This window comes from Ictalurus furcatus, chromosome 9, assembly GCF_023375685.1.
Source record: "Ictalurus furcatus strain D&B chromosome 9, Billie_1.0, whole genome shotgun sequence".
Classification (NCBI taxonomy): Eukaryota; Metazoa; Chordata; class Actinopteri; order Siluriformes; family Ictaluridae; genus Ictalurus; species Ictalurus furcatus.
The window spans coordinates 27,269,595-27,286,590 of record NC_071263.1 but is presented as its reverse complement, the minus strand read 5'-3'; the positions used below and the strand labels follow the sequence as shown (position 1 = coordinate 27,286,590).

The 16,996-nt window shown below is 36.6% G+C and overlaps 1 protein-coding gene across 2 annotated transcripts; it reads right to left on the bottom strand.

The window, feature by feature from the left end:
- Positions 1 to 3,104: 3,104 nt before the first annotated feature.
- On the bottom strand, positions 3,105 to 15,175 carry LOC128612201 (up-regulator of cell proliferation-like). 2 transcript variants are annotated; one of them, XM_053632123.1, is made up of 4 exons: positions 14,661 to 15,175; positions 12,676 to 12,753; positions 12,296 to 12,346; positions 3,105 to 8,545 (listed from the first exon to the last, which is right to left on the bottom strand). In XM_053632123.1, exons 2-4 carry the CDS (start codon positions 12,704 to 12,706, stop codon positions 3,882 to 3,884), a joined length of 4,746 nt encoding a protein of 1,581 aa, XP_053488098.1. In that variant the 5' UTR covers positions 12,707 to 12,753; positions 14,661 to 15,175; the 3' UTR covers positions 3,105 to 3,881. The 2 variants fall into 2 exon arrangements, with proteins under 2 accessions (XP_053488098.1, XP_053488100.1); XM_053632125.1 differs by lacking the exon at positions 14,661 to 15,175 and having other exon boundaries at positions 12,676 to 12,831.
- Positions 15,176 to 16,996: the final 1,821 nt, after the last annotated feature.

Sequence of the window (16,996 nt, the reverse complement as noted above, 5' to 3'; positions counted from 1 at the left end):
TGTGAAGGCAAGTTGTATTACAATTATACATTTAGAGAACTACTTTATGATAAACTAATAAAAACATAATAAACGAATAAACTCTCATATTCCTTCAATCTGAATCAATTCAACATTATTGTCGTCATACATATACTGTACATGGGTATATAGTATAATGAAATGTAGCTTATCTACATGGTGCAAACATATAACATGGATTTAGGATTTTTAAAGATTTTATACATAATATGAGTTATGTTCTCCATACGTAATACTTTACATTATAAATGTTATATGCCAAGCATAATGTCTTATAATGAATGGCATACGCACATATAAATGCTTAACAGATTTTTGTGGACCAGATTATGAAGCAGAAGTGTTAGGAGACCTAAATATATACAACCCCGATTCCAAAAAAGTTGGGACGCTGTGTAAAATGTAAATGAAAACAGAATGCAATGATTTGCAAATCTCCCATATTTTATTCACAATAGAACATAGAAAACATATCAAATGTTTAAACTGAGGTGCCCTGTGATGATTTGGCACCCTGCCCAGGATGTACCCCGCCTTGTGCCCGATGCTCCTGCAGATAGGCTCCAGGTTCCACTTGACCCAGTAAGGATAAGCAGTATAGAAGATGGATGGATGGATGGATGTTTAAACTGAAGAAATGTACCATTTTACGGGGAAAATAAGGTAATTTGGAATTTGATGGCAGCAACACATCTCAAAAAAGTTCGGACAGGCCCATGTTTTCCACTGTGTAGCAACAGTCTGTATATGTCTGGGAAGTGAGAAGATCAGTTGCTGGAGATTTGTTAGAAGAAGGTTGTCCCATTCGTACTGATACTACTCAACAGTTCTGGGCCTTCTTTGTCGTATTTTTTGTTTCATGATGCGCCAATTGTTTTTAATTGGTGAAAAGTCTGGACTGCCGGCAGGCCAGTTCAGCACCCGGACTCTTTTACTACGAAGTCATGCCGTTGTAATAGATGCAGTATGTGGTTTAGCATTGTCTTGCAAAAAAATGCAAGGCCTTCTCTGAAAAAGACATTGTCTGGATGGAGACTGTATATAGAAAACTGTATTAATTGTGAAACTGTATATAGTTTCTTAATAGTTCTCTGGGAGGCATGAAAGAAATAGTAGTTATAAATAGTTTTTTAGTAGTTCTCCGGGAGGCATGAAAGAAATAGTAGTTATTGATTAGCTAATAGTGAACTACCGCATTCATCTGTGCGCTATTACTTACTAATTCGTTAGTTGGAGTTTCTAGTTAGTTAATAGTAGTTACTAGAATGTTAATATTGCTTTTTTCATTTCTTCCTGTGTAGTTAATCATTAATGATGGATCAGTATTCTAAAATGTTACCAAAAAATTTTTGCATTTGTATGGACAACATGTCTACCACTCCCTCCATGTGTGGATCATTGTCATTTCTTTGCCTGAATGCACCTCTCCTGCTGACAATCTTAAAGTGGCTATATTAAATGTTAACTGGCTTTAGCTTCAATATGAGATATTTGCTTTTAGACTTCTGAGTTCATGATGCAATCAATGAACACACGATCACCAACAGCACTGTAGAAAAACACTTCTGTACCTTTAGTGCAGTTTGGTTGAAATGTTTCTCCTGGCTTTCTTCAGACAAACACTCTGCCATCAGATCCATTCAAGTTAAATATGGATTCATCTGAAAATAAGACAGTTCTCCAAAAGTTGCTGCCTTTCTGTGCATGTTCATTTACTAATTGCACCCATGTTTATTCCTGAGGCTGATGAATGGTTTCTACCACATTACTCTCCCACTGTAACCATGTTCAAAGATCCTACTAATAGTTTGTGTTCTATTTGTACCTGGTAATTCTTATTCATGTTTAAAGCAATTCTTGCTGCTGTTTCTTGCATGTTTTATTCTTGATTTTACTCCCAATTATCCTGCCCAGTCTTTCTGGCTCTGCCTGTACATTGTCTGTTTTCCATCACAAGTCTTTTATCTTACTCTGGGGACACATTTCATCCTCAGAGCCTGGGCTTCTTGTGAAAATTAAAGGGAGATGAATGGAGCACAAAACAGGGGAATATTACAAGAGAACCTGCTTTAGTCTGCTAAAGAAAAGCAGAAATGTCACTTTTCAGCAAGAAAATTGGTCTCAAACACAAGCCCAAAGCAACGCATAAGAGTTTAAAAACAAAAAGATGAATATTGTATACTTTGGCCAAGCCGAAGTCCAGATCTGAATCCCATTGAGAGTCTGGGGCAGTGTTTGCAAATTGCAGGCAACAAATTACATTCAACCAACTTGAAAAACCTGTAGGAACTTACCCCAACATACTTACATCTGTTGTTTTTAATTAAAGGTGGTTCTACCAGGTTCAAGTATGAAGGGACGGAATACACACAAGCAGCGTTTAAGAGCATATTGGTTTGCAATTTAAAAAATATTGGCTGGAACAATCCATGAAGAATTATGACAATACATTTAATGTAGATTAATGTAATGGAGGTGTGGGTCAGTGGAGCTCTTTATTTATTTTAAAATGTTTTATGATTGTAGCTTACTGCATACTGTATGTAGGTATACTTACAACAGGGCTGTTGTGAACGTGTTTTGTATTTTGCACATTGCTCTGCCGCACCCTCATTTTTGTCCGCAACACTTTTCAAAACAAACTTACGCCATGTGTTTGTACTTAAGGATAAACAAAGGTGGGTAAAAAGTTTCCATGTAGAAACTGATCAGGAATCGCTGGTATGCAAAATGAAATCGAAAGTTGGCAACTCTGAGGTGCCATCTGTCAGCATTCAGTGCTTTTCATAATAATGTTTTGTTCACCTATCTGCAGGTATTTCTGTGTTTCATTTTCTAAATAGCCATGAACATGAACTTGTTATTAGATCTCAGTTTTGGGATGTCGGCCAAGGGGGAGGAAAACAGCACTTGATGAAAGAAAAAATTTTAGAGTTGTGAAGAAAAACTTTGCTTCTGGAACAGTTTTACTAATCTTTATTGATGATGCAACTCATGATTGTAGCAGCAGAATGTATTCAGAATGTTCCAGGAACATATTGTCTGCCAATTTACAGAGAAATGCATTCAATCTAATTAAGTGGAATAACATCATGCATCAAGACAATGACCCAAAACACAATGCTAACACAACAAAGGACATCAGGGGAAAAAAGTCAAAGGTTTTAGACTGGTCAAGTCAATCATAAGACCTTAACCCAATTGAGCATGCATTTCACCTTTTGAAGAAGAGACTGAAGGGAGAAATCCCCCAAAACAAACAAAAACAGAAAGAAGCATCAGTACAAGCCTGCTTGCTACATTTATTGCAAACGAGCTATGCAACCAAAGATTAAGCATTATTTACTTTCATTTACTTTAAGGCTATCAGTTCCTATACTTTTGCTCACCTAAAATTGAGTGGTCTGGAATGTCATGTTCTAAGTTGTTGAACACATTTAGATGTAAATATCAGGAAATAAAAGTTTAATCTCAAAATCAAAAGAACTGGCCTTGCCGTTACAATATGTATTTTGGAACAAAGTAATTAATAAATATAATTATGACGGTAAAATAACAAATACATTCAAATACAATACAAACCATCACATGTGTGCTCATTATTCTATTTTAGATTTAATTGCTTTGTTAATTTATTGTGAGTTATTACACACAATCTATTTTTATTTCACAATATTTAATTGACTAAGTCTCGTTGCTATTAAGATTGATTCTATATTTTAGTAATAATGATTACCAAAACTTAACTGACATTTTTCTCCACTCAATTTCCAAACGGATTCAAAAGGGCAAATTAGCAACAATTAATTTTTTCAGCACTATTTAATGTGTTTGGACTCTCTACAAACAAACTTTCATATTTAAGGTTTCATATTCATATTTAAGGTAGATTTCAGACTACTAAGAGCCTTTTCCTTTGTGATTTTATTCCATGCACCTGGATACACAGCTGGATTTGCTTCAGACCGTTCAGCAAATTGCTTATTGAATGTCACCAGCACATACTTCCAGTAGTCTGAGGCCTCTATAGACATGTCAGGTGCGATATGCCAGTCTGGGTAGTAGGTCTGGTAGTCTTTGTACGGATGACGTTGGAAATTTGTATCATAATTTATAAATGTCCCGTTTCCATGTACGCTAGATGTACAAATTTCCTCAAAAAGGAAACCAGAATCCAAATCTGAGTACATGGCAAGTCCTTGTGGTCTGTGTACAGCTGCAAAGTGTAGCTGATGTTTCACTCCCCCTGCCTCACATGGTGTTTTGCAAAAGGGACACTCCATCCCACATCCAAACACCCTCTTGAAAAGCTCTTCTTGGGGTTTTACTGACACATTTTTCAGTGTCTCAATGATATCCACTGAACCTGAGATCTCCTTTGATATTTGCTGTTTTAGATCATTAATACATTTATAGAGACTTTTGATGAATGGGTCACAGAGGCTTGAGTTCTGAAACAGGACCCTCTCCACTGTGCTCATGGATATTGAGATGACATCACTCATAGCTTTGCAAAGGTTCTGGATAAACATTGTGGTACCTTCTGCATTATTGGGCAAAGGAGACCCATTGGCTTCAAGCTTAGATGCTTCTACTGCTTTAGTGATCTTTTTAACTACTCTGTCCAGCTTCTTCATTTTCAATTCTTGCAAAGATATGTCTTTGTAGAAGCATTTAATGATGTGATTGTATATCCAGTCTTTGACATAATTCTCATAATGTAAAATATACTCTACAAAGTCACTGAAGTTGGATTTTTCCAGTAGTTCCTTCAGGATGGTGTACTGAAACAGTGCTCGTGAACTATACTCAGTAGACTTATGTTCCAAAACTGCATCAACAATGTCAGGTCCGAGGGACTGGTTGATGTATTGGATCACTGCTGGCTTGAGACAGAGCTGAGTGAAGTCTTGTGATTTACTCTGGCACTGGTCCCTCTCTCTGTACAAATCAATGAAATCAGAGAGATACTGCCTCTTAAATTTCTGTACATGATTTAATGGATCTTGCTCAGTGATATACTTCCTGTGCATATCAAGGAATTTCCGAGAGGCAATGCCACAAATGTGCAATTTCAGGTCAAATTCAAATATGGTATTGAATTTGAAGCCTGCTTTATTAAGGTGTTCATCAATTTTATCAAGCACATCTTTTGTAAATGTCTCTTGGTAATCACTTTTGGATTGTGTGAACTGTTCAATCATACTTCTACAACTGTTAATGACATCAACTGCAATAATCTCTAGAGCTTGCTTTGCATTATTGTGAATAAAAAATCCTTTTATTTTCTTAGACAGTTTTACATGTTTCTCTTCAACCTGGAATTCTTCTCGTCCATACTGTGTCAAATCATGAACTTTGTGCAAATCCTCATTGACATTGCGATTGACTAAACTTGCTCGCAGTTGCTTTAAAACATCAGCAGGAACATCCCTTTCTTTTGGACAAGTGATGTTTGCCACTTCTCTATTCCACATTCTCTCAAATTCAGCTTTGAGGTCATCATCAGACACTGCATCGTTACGATCTTTGTAATTCTGCAGTAACTGCCGAACTTGACACTCAATCATAGCAGCTTGCTTATTTTGTATTTCTTCTACTTTCTCCTTGTTTCTCCTCTTTTCAGCAGCAGCTTCTAATTTCTTTCTCACTTCAAGCTTCATTTCAGTCTCCAGAGATTTAATGCTATTCATAAAATCAGCTTTGTACCTTTCCACCAAATGCACATTACAGTCTTTCTTTTTGTAGTAGTCTTTCAATTTGTCAGTAATTCCTTTTGTCTGAAGCATGATCTCTGTATCTAAATTTTGTTTAAGTGGTTCAACAACCTCATGAATACAATTGCTTTCAGTGTTAGAAATTTTAACTTCTGCACTACTTAGCAAAGAGTAGATATGTCTTTTGAAAGACCACTCCCACTCTGAAAACTCTTTACAAAGGTTGTCATAGGTATGGGCCACAAGAACATTTCTGAAACTAAATATGAAGTTCTCAAATTTCACTGCTCTCCATAGGCTATTCATCCAGTGCAGGAACTCTGGGATCTGGGAGAGTTGTTCATCTTTTCTTGCTTTAAGCATCTCCAAGAGTTTTTTTTTTAACTCAAGTACAGCTACACTGTAGCCTGTATTAACTGGTGCCATTGGTGGTGTGCCATGCCATAGGCCTGGTATATACCAGTTATTCTTTTCCACATCATAATCCAAGACATCTGTGAATTTCTTCACAGTAGGCTGCTTTTCCATTTCAGCTGCAATCACTGTCATCTCATTTAGTTGGTCCAAGAGGTTTTTTCGGTCTGTCATGCCTTTTTCATGTGCAGATACAACAGCAACATTTTGGTGAACAAAATGGCAGACTGCTTTTTTACCAATTTCCTTCATCCGTAAAAAAGCATGAACTGCTATCTGTAAGATGTCCTTCATCTCTGTGGAATTCTCCATTGCTATATTGATGATGGTTACATCACTCAGACCAATCACAAATGTGGCCAATTCATTGTCATGTTCATAACTGTCTTCCAGTTGTGCCAGTGCTGGTGATTTCAAACCCTCTGTATCAATCAGAAGGACAAAGTCACAAAGTAATTCCTCCTTCAAGTCTTCACCCACAGGATGGAAAATCATGAATGCTCCACGTGTGCATCGTCCACTGCTCACTGCAAACTGAACTCCAAACATAGTGTTGAGTAGTGTTGATTTACCTGTACTCTGAACCCCTAACACAGTGATGACCAGCAAACGGCTCTTCTGGCCAACCATCCTGTGAAGCTCCATGAGAACATCACTCACCCATTTCTCTGGGATATTTGATGCATCTCCATCAAGTAGTTCAAGAGGAAATCCATCCAGAAGCATTTTGGCAGCCAGACTAGGGAGACTGCTAATTTTTTCAGACATTTTCGTTGAATCAAATGAAGCAGCCTCATAGATTTGGCCCATTTCCCTCATGTAGTGCTCTATGCCAAGAGAACAATCAAGAAGCTCCTGGTCTAATCGAGCTATACCATCTTTGTCCTTCTTTTGTTCACACTCTATGTACTTGTGACGAAGGTTTGACATGTGTTTGCGTGATCGCATGTCCAGCTTTAGTCCCAGCCATCTGAGAAAGAAGTCTCGCTCATCAGAGTTTGACAGTGCCTTTATTAATATATCCATTGTTTCTGTCATCTTATACTGGTTTTGTTTGTTCTGAATTTCATCTTTTTCTTTTTGAAGTCGAACCTTATACACCTCCAAACTCAAGTCCCCTGCATGTTGTAATCGGCATTGCTCTTTTTCTATCTGAGCCAATCTTTTCCAGTTTTCACCTTGCAGTGGCAGCCGTGTCTTTTTATATTCCACTATTTGACGAACTCCAATACTTTTCATGATTTTCTCTGCTGTTTTCTCTGCTGATCCACAGGCTCTATTTTCACTTTCATCAATGGCAAGACCTAATTCTTGAGCAACTGCCTTCATAGTGTTGATTTCACATGATGTGTGGTTGTGCTCACCTAGCAATTTTTTAATGGCAGAACTGATCATAATTGAGAAATTGGCCAAATTCACTTTTTGACTTTTCACAATTATTTGTTGTCTTTTCAACTGCAGAGTATCAACTGCTGCGTCAATAGATGACTTCACATTCTGGCTCATATTTCTATGAGAGTTGACCACAAGAAAGATTTTGGACTTAATTCCTTTTAAAGAGGCAATCAGACTTAGCTCATTTTTGTCAACACTGTCCAGGAACACAAAGATAGCTGTTGATACCTGTGTAAGGAAACTGAATTGTGTTTCAAAAGTGCAAGCATCTCCTCTTAAATTAACAATAGCCACTGGTTCAGGAAAGACATCGATGTTCTTTTTCCCACATGGCAGACTCCAGCATATTTCAACCATGCCATTAGCGATTACCCTGGGTGCAGATCCTCCAATCATTTCTCGATGAGAAAAGAAATCATGGTACTGCTGTGAATTGTTAAGCACTTGGTTCAAAATGTGGGATTTAGACAAGCTGCAGTTGCTTAGCCTCACAAATGATATGAAGGGAATGTTTGCATGAACAACACTGTCTTCAATAAACCCTTTTGATTCTGACAGTGAATGTGGACGCCATTCTTTCAGGATACCTCTAAGAGCCCATAACATAAGAGTGCATTGATTATGTACTCCTTGATGTAACAGAAAGGGGACTGCAAACTGGCACATTGACATTTTAAGTGCCATTTCTTGCTGGAGGAAACTGTCTGCACAAACAAAGAGGGCAGTGTAGAGATCTAGAAGATTTGGAATACCATCATTGTCCTGCTCACCAAACAAGTCATCTGTTTCATTATTTTCATCAGGTGCAGATAGTAAAGATCTTGAATTTGAATTAACCATCAGTAACTTGCGTAGGAAAGCCAATGGCATAGCTTGCAGTGAGTGAACCTCTTCATCAGATACACTGGCACTGTTGATCTCCAGCAAAGACCTCAGAGTTAGTTTGTGTGGGTAATACTTTTCAAGTCCCAGAGTTTTCAAAAATGAAAGAAGATCATCTGAAAGTTGAGATAATTTTATATCAATGTTAATTTCGCTATTGTTTCAGAAACACGACAGCAATGAGGAAAAAACGGAAATAAAAGGTTGAATTCTGCCTTTTAATCCTACGAGAAGTCTCCTGTCTCTCCAATTTGTCTCCTGAGACAATAGCCCCAAGTAATCTCAAATATGTCTCCTGGTGAGTTTCGGTAGACAAAGTCATACACTGGCCTCAGATCTGCTCTGTGAAGGTGTTGGGTTCATTAAAATATATTACCAAGTTTTTATGACAAACATAATGTATATTTGAAGAGATCTACTGTTTAAACTTGTTATGAGATCATGTCATAGTATATTAAAGGGGTCAAGACATGTTTTTTTTTATTATCTTCCCTGAGGTGTAATTAAAATATTACTAAAATTTTCTGCACAAAAAACAAACAACATTTAGTAATTTAGTACCTTTTTCCACCCGGTTTCTGACCCTCTTATTGAAATGTTTTTTTGTGTCCTTTTACATTAACACTTCAATGTAACCACCCACTGCTATGATTGGCTAACATCTATGAATTAATTATCAATGCCCCCTACCATAACATTCCACTTTTGACAGCAAACTAGTTGTCTTGCTAGTAAAGTTAAACATTCTGGAGGGAGAACAATTGTAGATAAAATCACCAGTGTATATATGCATCATATCCTACGAGATGAAGGAGAAGCAGTGTGTGCTCTTTGCTATTGTGGCCATTTACAACCCTATTCTAAAATGCAATAAAAACAAAAGTCTGTGGTTTGACAAGTCTCTTGTAACTTTAATTCACTGACAAAAGTACAAAAAAAGATATTCACAAGTGAATTCACAATATTCACAACTGACCAACTTAATTGTTTTTTGTAAATATAAACAAATTTAGAATTTGATGCCTTCACCACACTCAAAAAGTTGGGACAGAGGCAAAATAAGACTGAAAAGTTTATAGAATATTCCAGTAATACGTTGTTAATTGGTAACAGGGGAGGGTATCAGGATTGTGCATAAAAGGAGCATCCACCAAAAGCTCGGTCTTTGCAAGCAAGGATGGGACGTGGCTCACCACTTTGTGCCAAACTTCATGAGAGAATTGTCAGTCAGTTCAAAAAGAACATTGCTGAATGCAAGATTGTAAAGAATTTAGGTTTTTCACCATCTACAGTGCATAATATTGTAAAAAGATTCAGGGAATCCGGAGAAATCTCAGTGTGTATAGGGCAAGGCCGGAAATCACTGTTGAATGTGTGTGACTTTCAAGTCCTCCGGTGGCATTGCCTGAGAAATCGTCATGCCACTGTGATAAATATAACCACATGGGCTTGGGAGTACTTCAGAAAACCGTTGTCACTTAACATAGTCCACCTCTGCTTCCAGAAATGCAACACGAATCTCTATTACACAAGGAGAAAGCCACGCATCAACTCTATGGAGAGACGCTGCAGAATTCTCTGGGCCCGAGCGCATCTCATATGAACTGAAAGACAGTGGAAACATGTGCTGTGGTCAGATGAGTCCACACTTCAGCTTGTTTTCGGTAAAAATTGACATTGGATTCTTGCCAAAGATTTAAAAACCAACCAGACTGTTATAATTGAAAGGCACAAAAGCCAGCATCTGTGATAGTATGGCAGTGCATCAGTGCCCACAGCAAGGTGACTTGCATATGTGTGACGGTACCGTTGACGTGGAGGTGTATATTGGGATTTTACAGAGACGTATGTGCCATCAAGGCAACGTCTTTTCGCAGTCCATGGTTATTTCAGCAGGACAATGGCAGGTCTCATTTTGCACGTGCTACAACAGCGCGGCTTTGTAGACACAGGGTGTGTGTGCTTGTCTGGCCTGCCAACAGTCCAGATCTGTCTTCTATGGCGCATCATGAAGAGAAGAATCAGACAATGGTGACCAAGGACTGTTGAGCAGCTCAAGTATTTTATCAAGCAAGAATGGGCAAAAATTCCACTTGAAAAAGTGCAAAAATTAGTATCCTCGGTTCACAAACCTTTAAAAAGTGTAATTAAAAGGAAGGGTGGTACACAGTGGTAAACCTGCCTCTGTCCCAACTTTTTTGAGTGTGTTGAAGGCATCAAATTCTAAATTTGTTTATATTAACAAAATGCAATTAAGTTGTTCAGTGAAAACATTGAAAATCTTTTCTTTGTACTTTTGTCAGTTAAGTAAAGTTTCAAGAGACTTGTCAAATCACAGATTTTTGTTTTTATTGCATTTTAGAAAAAATCCCAACTTTTCTATAAATGGGGTTGTGTCTGTGGCAAAAGCACGAGCGACAATTAGCTTAGATTAGCGCTTTAGCGTGTTTAAAGCAAAATAATAATAATAATAATAATGAAACACTCACTTTTTGTTGCAGTTGAGCAAAATCCCTGTGTAGCTCTTATCTCTGTAACTGAGCATTACCATCACCATCCGTTTGATGGCGACGGGAATCCAGGACCCGGCTTGCAGCTCCTTGGCCATGGCCTACATTTTTCCTGGGTGAAGTGTCTAGCTGGGCACTGCTCAGACTCGGGCACCGAAGCAGTGCCAAGCTGGACACTTCACCCAAGATAGGAGCTACACCAAGATTTTGCTTGATTGCAACAAAAAGTGAGTGTGTTTCATTATTATTATTATTATTAATTTTTTTTTTTTCTTTTTTCTTTTTCTTCTTCTTCCTGGGTGCACGGTGGCTTAGTGGTTAGCACGTTCGCCTCACGCCGCCAGGGTTGGGGTTTGATTCCCGCAGCTCTGTGTGTGTGGAGTTTGCATGTTCTCCCCGTGCTGCGGGGGTTTCTTCCGGGTACTCCGGTTTCCTCCCCCAGTCCAAAGACATGCATGGTAGGCTGATTGGCGTGTCTAAAGTGTCTGTAGTGTGTGAATGTGTGTGTGATTGTGTGCCCTGCGATGGACTGGCACCCCTGTACAGTATCTCACAAAAGTGAGTGCACCCCTCACATTTTTGTAAATATTTGATTATACCTTTTCATGTGACAACACTGAAGAAATGACACTTTGCTACAATGTAAAGTAGTTAGTGTACAGCTTGTGTAACAGTGTAAATTTGCTGTCCCCTCAAAATAACTCAATACACAGCCATTAATGTCTAAACTGCTGGCAACAAAAGTTAGTTTACCATTTTATAAATGGATATGAGACGTATTTCTAAATACTCTATTTCTAAAAATTCAAAATGCTCAGGTCTACTTATTCATTGTACATGTTATTTATGTTTCATGTGCACACTTTTTAATCCACAAACATTATACTAATAATATATAGTAGAATTAAAATAATATAAAGAGTAATATTCTAGAATTAAAAGTTTAATTAAAAACCTTTATGTAAAAATCTTTTTAACTTGATTTCACTGGGAAGCCAATTCCTTAAAAAAAAAAAAAATAAAACAATAAACCAATTTTAAGCCATATTTGAAGTGGCAAAATGTTTGACCTGTCTCTCTGTTTTACCTCCTTTGATCCCATAAAACACCATGTTATTTTTCTCACCCTATTTCTCCTGAGAAATTACAGGAGAAACTTTTGTGACAAGGTTTATACCTAAATGAACAAGTGAGAATAAATACAGATGCAATATAATGCAATAATAATTATATTGATGTTAGTCTATTATTTCATAAGTTCCCTGTGCCTTATATTCCATATATTCCAAAACTAAATACAGAAGTTTCTCTTTTTCCCTCACATACATTAGTGTGACAGCCTCAGCTTTTACTCACCTTTGAGCTGGCTCGACTCGGTCCGTGCTGATCCTGAGCCACAGTCTTGCACTAAAAGAAACACGTTTGATTAGACACAGGTAGTATTATTAAAGTGAAGTATTATCAAAGCAAACTATATTAGAAGAATACAGTTGTGGAGGCGGGGGCATGTACAAGCGCTGGTTTGTGAATGGTTGGCAGAGCCGGAGAAGGCGAGTGGTAAAGATTGCACACCTATGGGGAATTCTCTTAATTACTGTTCTCTGTTGCAGTGAGACGAGGCAAGGATTAAGGTACGTGCACACATGGGAGAACAGTATATAATGAATCACACACAAACATGCATACATTTTTTAAGGAACATTCAGTACTCAAAAATGCTAGTGTGTAGTTCATACTTTCGTCTGTGTCATCTGTGTCAGAGGCCATATTTCTTCACCATAAATTTGTTGGTTGTTACAAATTTTCTGAAATATCTGTGGAGAGAAAAATAGAACATGATTTGAAATGGAGTGTTCTTAAATGGCTGAGTCAGTAACCTGATCTCAACCCAATTGAGCATGCTTCTCACCAGGCTTGGGGAGTAACGGAAGACAAGTAACAGTGTTACATAAACAGGATACAAAATAATGGTAACTGTTATCCGTTTCAGTTACATCGAAAAACAAAGTAATCGGATTACATTTTGAGGTGCATTTTGTAAAAATTTACTTTTGTAAAAAACAATGGGAATACTATCAGGATTTTTTTTTTCATTTAAAACCAAAGAAATTCATCTTTTCACATAACACAATATATACAGCTGCTTGATTGTAGTTCTAGTTCTCTCTCACCAATTGTGGCTCACGTGAGCAACCTCCTGGTGCATGTGCAAATAACTTTTGCGCAAAATTAATTTGGTACAAATGAACACAAATTGTTCTCTGAAATGCTTTTGTAAGGGTGACCATACATCCTCTTTTTCCCAGACATGTCCTCTTTTTCAGACCTTAAAAAAGCATCCAGCCAGGATTTCTAAATTTGAGAAAATCTCTGGGATTTGGCTTTAATTTCATTATGATGTGATTATGGTCTGCATCATGTGTGTGCATATTTGCATTGCTTTAACCCCTCTCTGTAATTCCCGCCTTTTCGCACACCAATTTATCAATTATAAAAGGCTTGCAGCACCAATTGGCCAAATTCCTTCCTCTAAATTATTAGCCTTCTCTCAGCGAACATGTGAAGGTGAAGCACTGTTGCGTACAGCATCAAACAGTTGCTTCACAATAGTAGCAAATTACAGCATTCCTGAGTCGAAACAATCCCATGGCCATATAAAGTCATTTTTAACTTCATGTTATCACATTGCTTGGTATTACATGGCCATTAAAATGTGTAAATGATGGCAGAAGCTACACTCATGGCATCTAATATTTTGTAAACTAAATCATATATAAATAAAATATATAATATATAATATGGATGCACTGTGGTTTAATGGGTAGCGCATTTGCCTCACACCTCCAGGGTTGAGAGTTTGCATGTTCTCCCCATACTTCGGTGGTTTCCTCCAGGTACTTCAGTTTTATTCCCCCATCCAAAGACATACATTGTAGGCTGATTGGTGAGACCAAAATTGTCCATAATGTATGAATGGGTGTGTGTTCTGAGATTTATTTATCATGTTTGCCTTATTGTGTAATGAACATTCACTCTATTTTGGATTATGCTCTCATACTCTGAGCATGTTATTTATTATTGATTATGTTTGACCACTTGGCTATACATATATACTTACACCTTCTGAACATGGATCGTGACACTATGACTGTTTTAAGTCATTGTTACTGAAACATGTCATTTTTGTTTGTTAATAGGTGAGATTGAAATAAAAAAAAAAGCATTTTATCAATCAATTCACATGTCGTTAATAATTTCTTATATTGTTTGTCATGAATTTGAGATCACTGGTTAAGATTTTGACTTGCATTACCTTTGCATTGTTGATGCAGGAAAGGAGTTTACAAAATACTTTAAAATCACTCATTAAATTCTGGATTTCAGAGCTCATAACAAAACTCTTATAGAAGAGGCTCAAAATTCAGGTACATTCTCTGTTAATCAATATACTGTACACTAAAATTTATTAAAGTGTTAAGATGTTTTAGCCATGTAATTTATCTAATTTGATGTATCTTTTAATGAACTAGTCTTTAAAAAAAAAAAAAACTTCCATCTATTTTTATGCGGTCATTCAATGTAATGCACAGTTTTCTTTCCAGTTCTGTAAAACACCCATTAATCCTTACAAATGGAAGCGTAAAAGTTTGAAGCTGACAACAAAATAACAACACAAATAATTTTGTAGTATAGAAAATTATGAAGTGTCATCATTGCTTACCAAATGTACTCTCTTAAAGACACCGAGAATAAGTTCTGATTGTGATGTCTGTGTTCTTTCTGTTGCAGCTGGTTACGAACATAATTTATACTCCAAAACTGAAAGTGGATTAACTTGCTCTTGCAGGAAACAAAGGGTGAGGAAAACACCTGGCTTTGAGGTATTATGATTTCCTATAAATGCTCTTTATGGAATTGAGGTGTGGTCATTTGTGTGTTAGAATATGATGTGCCCAGGCTGTTCAAAACAAGAAAATATCAAATAGATATAAGAAATGAACAAACATTTGAGAAATTTCAAACATTTACATACATCATATTTCTTCCTTCAGATAAAAAAAAAAAAAAGAGTTTAGCAAACATGTGTTTAGCAAACATGTGCAGCCTTTTTAAAGAACATGGTTACATGACACATAAAACTGACACACCAAGCACGATAAATCGCAGCACAACCTATGATACAATCTCAACACTAACTGGTTTGAACATTATTTGCATATCTAACTAAACACCACACTGGCACTCCTGATTTTCTAGCAAGCAGTTTTTATTAAAATAAACCAATGGGTTTTTTTTTAAACTTCTTAATTCAGCAGGAATTTCATTCCAATGTGCAAATGGAAATGGAATTTCATTCCAATGTGTTTCCATCTGATGTGCAAAAAAGTGAATAAATTCCCTTAATAGTTTTGAACATTATATTTTAAAAAACTAATACTACAAATGAGAATTTCATTAAAATGTCCCATATTAAAATTAAACACTTGTTTTTATGCTGTTTCAATTGTACTCCATATCTCTGTCCAAGATATTTAACAAGTAATATGAGGTAAAATACTAAACAATATGATGCAATAAACAATTCCCCACATCAACTTATAAATTTTTCTTCTCTTTTCTTTTCAAAATGATGTTACTTTGTTCCTGTAAAATACTGTATGTCTGACATGGGTTTTTTTGTTTGTTTTACAAAATTCTCTCAATGCATAATCATAGATTAAGAAATTTATAGATCATATATTCTCATTCATGGAAAAGATTTGGCTAGTCTCTTTCATCTACTTCTACATGATGAAAAAGGTATTTTGCCCAAATAGTTGCTTTTAATACCAGTTTTAGATGCTTGAGCTCAATGAGGGAACTTTTCCTGTAGTTGGACCTTTGAAACCATCTGCATAAAGGCATACCTGAATATTTGTTAATATATAATATTGCATGTTTTCATCATGGTTCGGTAGTTTACATAGATGACTGAATTCTGAATACACTGTCCTAAATGTCTTCATTAACTTACTAAATATATATACTAAATCATTTATTTATTAATAAATAAAAAGAAACAAATTTAAAATGTGAATAAACATTAATACATTAAGAAAACCCCCGTGTGAAGTTACAGAGTTCTTCAATTTTACTGGAAAAAAAGGGGTTCTGGGTTGGGTCCAAGGAAGGGACAATCTTAAACTGCTAAATAAGGTTATATTTCTGAATCCATTTCTGTGACTGTTGATTTAATGTGTGTGTAAAGGAGCAAGCTGCATTATACTCAGATTTTCTCAATGAATGGAGCACATGACATTCACAATCTGATACACAATACTCAATAATCACAATAATCACACAATAGACTATGAAAATTTTACTTTTAATTTGTTAAACACAAATAAGAGGACATGTAATGTATTTTCTTCTTATGATCAAAACCAAAAGTAAATGCCATCTCATGCGAGTCTTTGTTTTGAAAACCTGTTCTACATGTTGGCAGAGTTTTCTCATGACTTTGAAAATGCCATAATTTGAAAATGCATGAAAGTGTACAGAAACACCAATTAAGTCTCCCTGATTTTCAGTTTTATGGACATGTGTCACGAATCGTGATGTAAGGAAGACAGGGACGGATGCAAGTGCAGTATGAACAGTTTTATTTAAGAGCGACAAGGGCAGGAAAATCCAAATCGTAATCTGTAAAAGGAATCCAAAACATGCAAAGGTCAGACGATCGGCAAACAGGCATAAACTAGGCAAGGCAGGGATCAAAGTCGCGGTCACGGGATACAGGGTTGATATACCAAACATGAAACATAAACAACAGCGAGGGACTGGTAGCGGAGAAACCAGCGTGGACTAAATCTAATGTTTAACCTAACTAACTTTAACAAGGAACCTAACATGGACATAAACTAGGACTATGCTTAACTATGGTAACGAATCGAGACTAAACTAAACTAAACTAAACTTCTCTATTTTATTCTATCTATTCTAATATTCCATGCCGTGTGCTGGGAGGCGCGCGGTATATATACAAACATAATCAGTGTCCTAATAGCTGACAGCTAA

Bases quoted from the DNA above. Each gene is read 5' to 3' on its own strand.
- LOC128612201 (XM_053632123.1), bottom strand. From the start codon at position 12,706: ATGGCCTCTGACACAGATGACACAGACGAAA. The intron at 12,347-12,675 runs GTATGAACTACA...TGTTTCTTTTAG, and splicing joins CACAGATGACACAGACGAAA to TGCAAGACTGTGGCTCAGGA. The intron at 8,546-12,295 runs GTGAGTAAAAGC...CTCAACTTTCAG, and splicing joins CGAGTCGAGCCAGCTCAAAG to ATGATCTTCTTTCATTTTTG.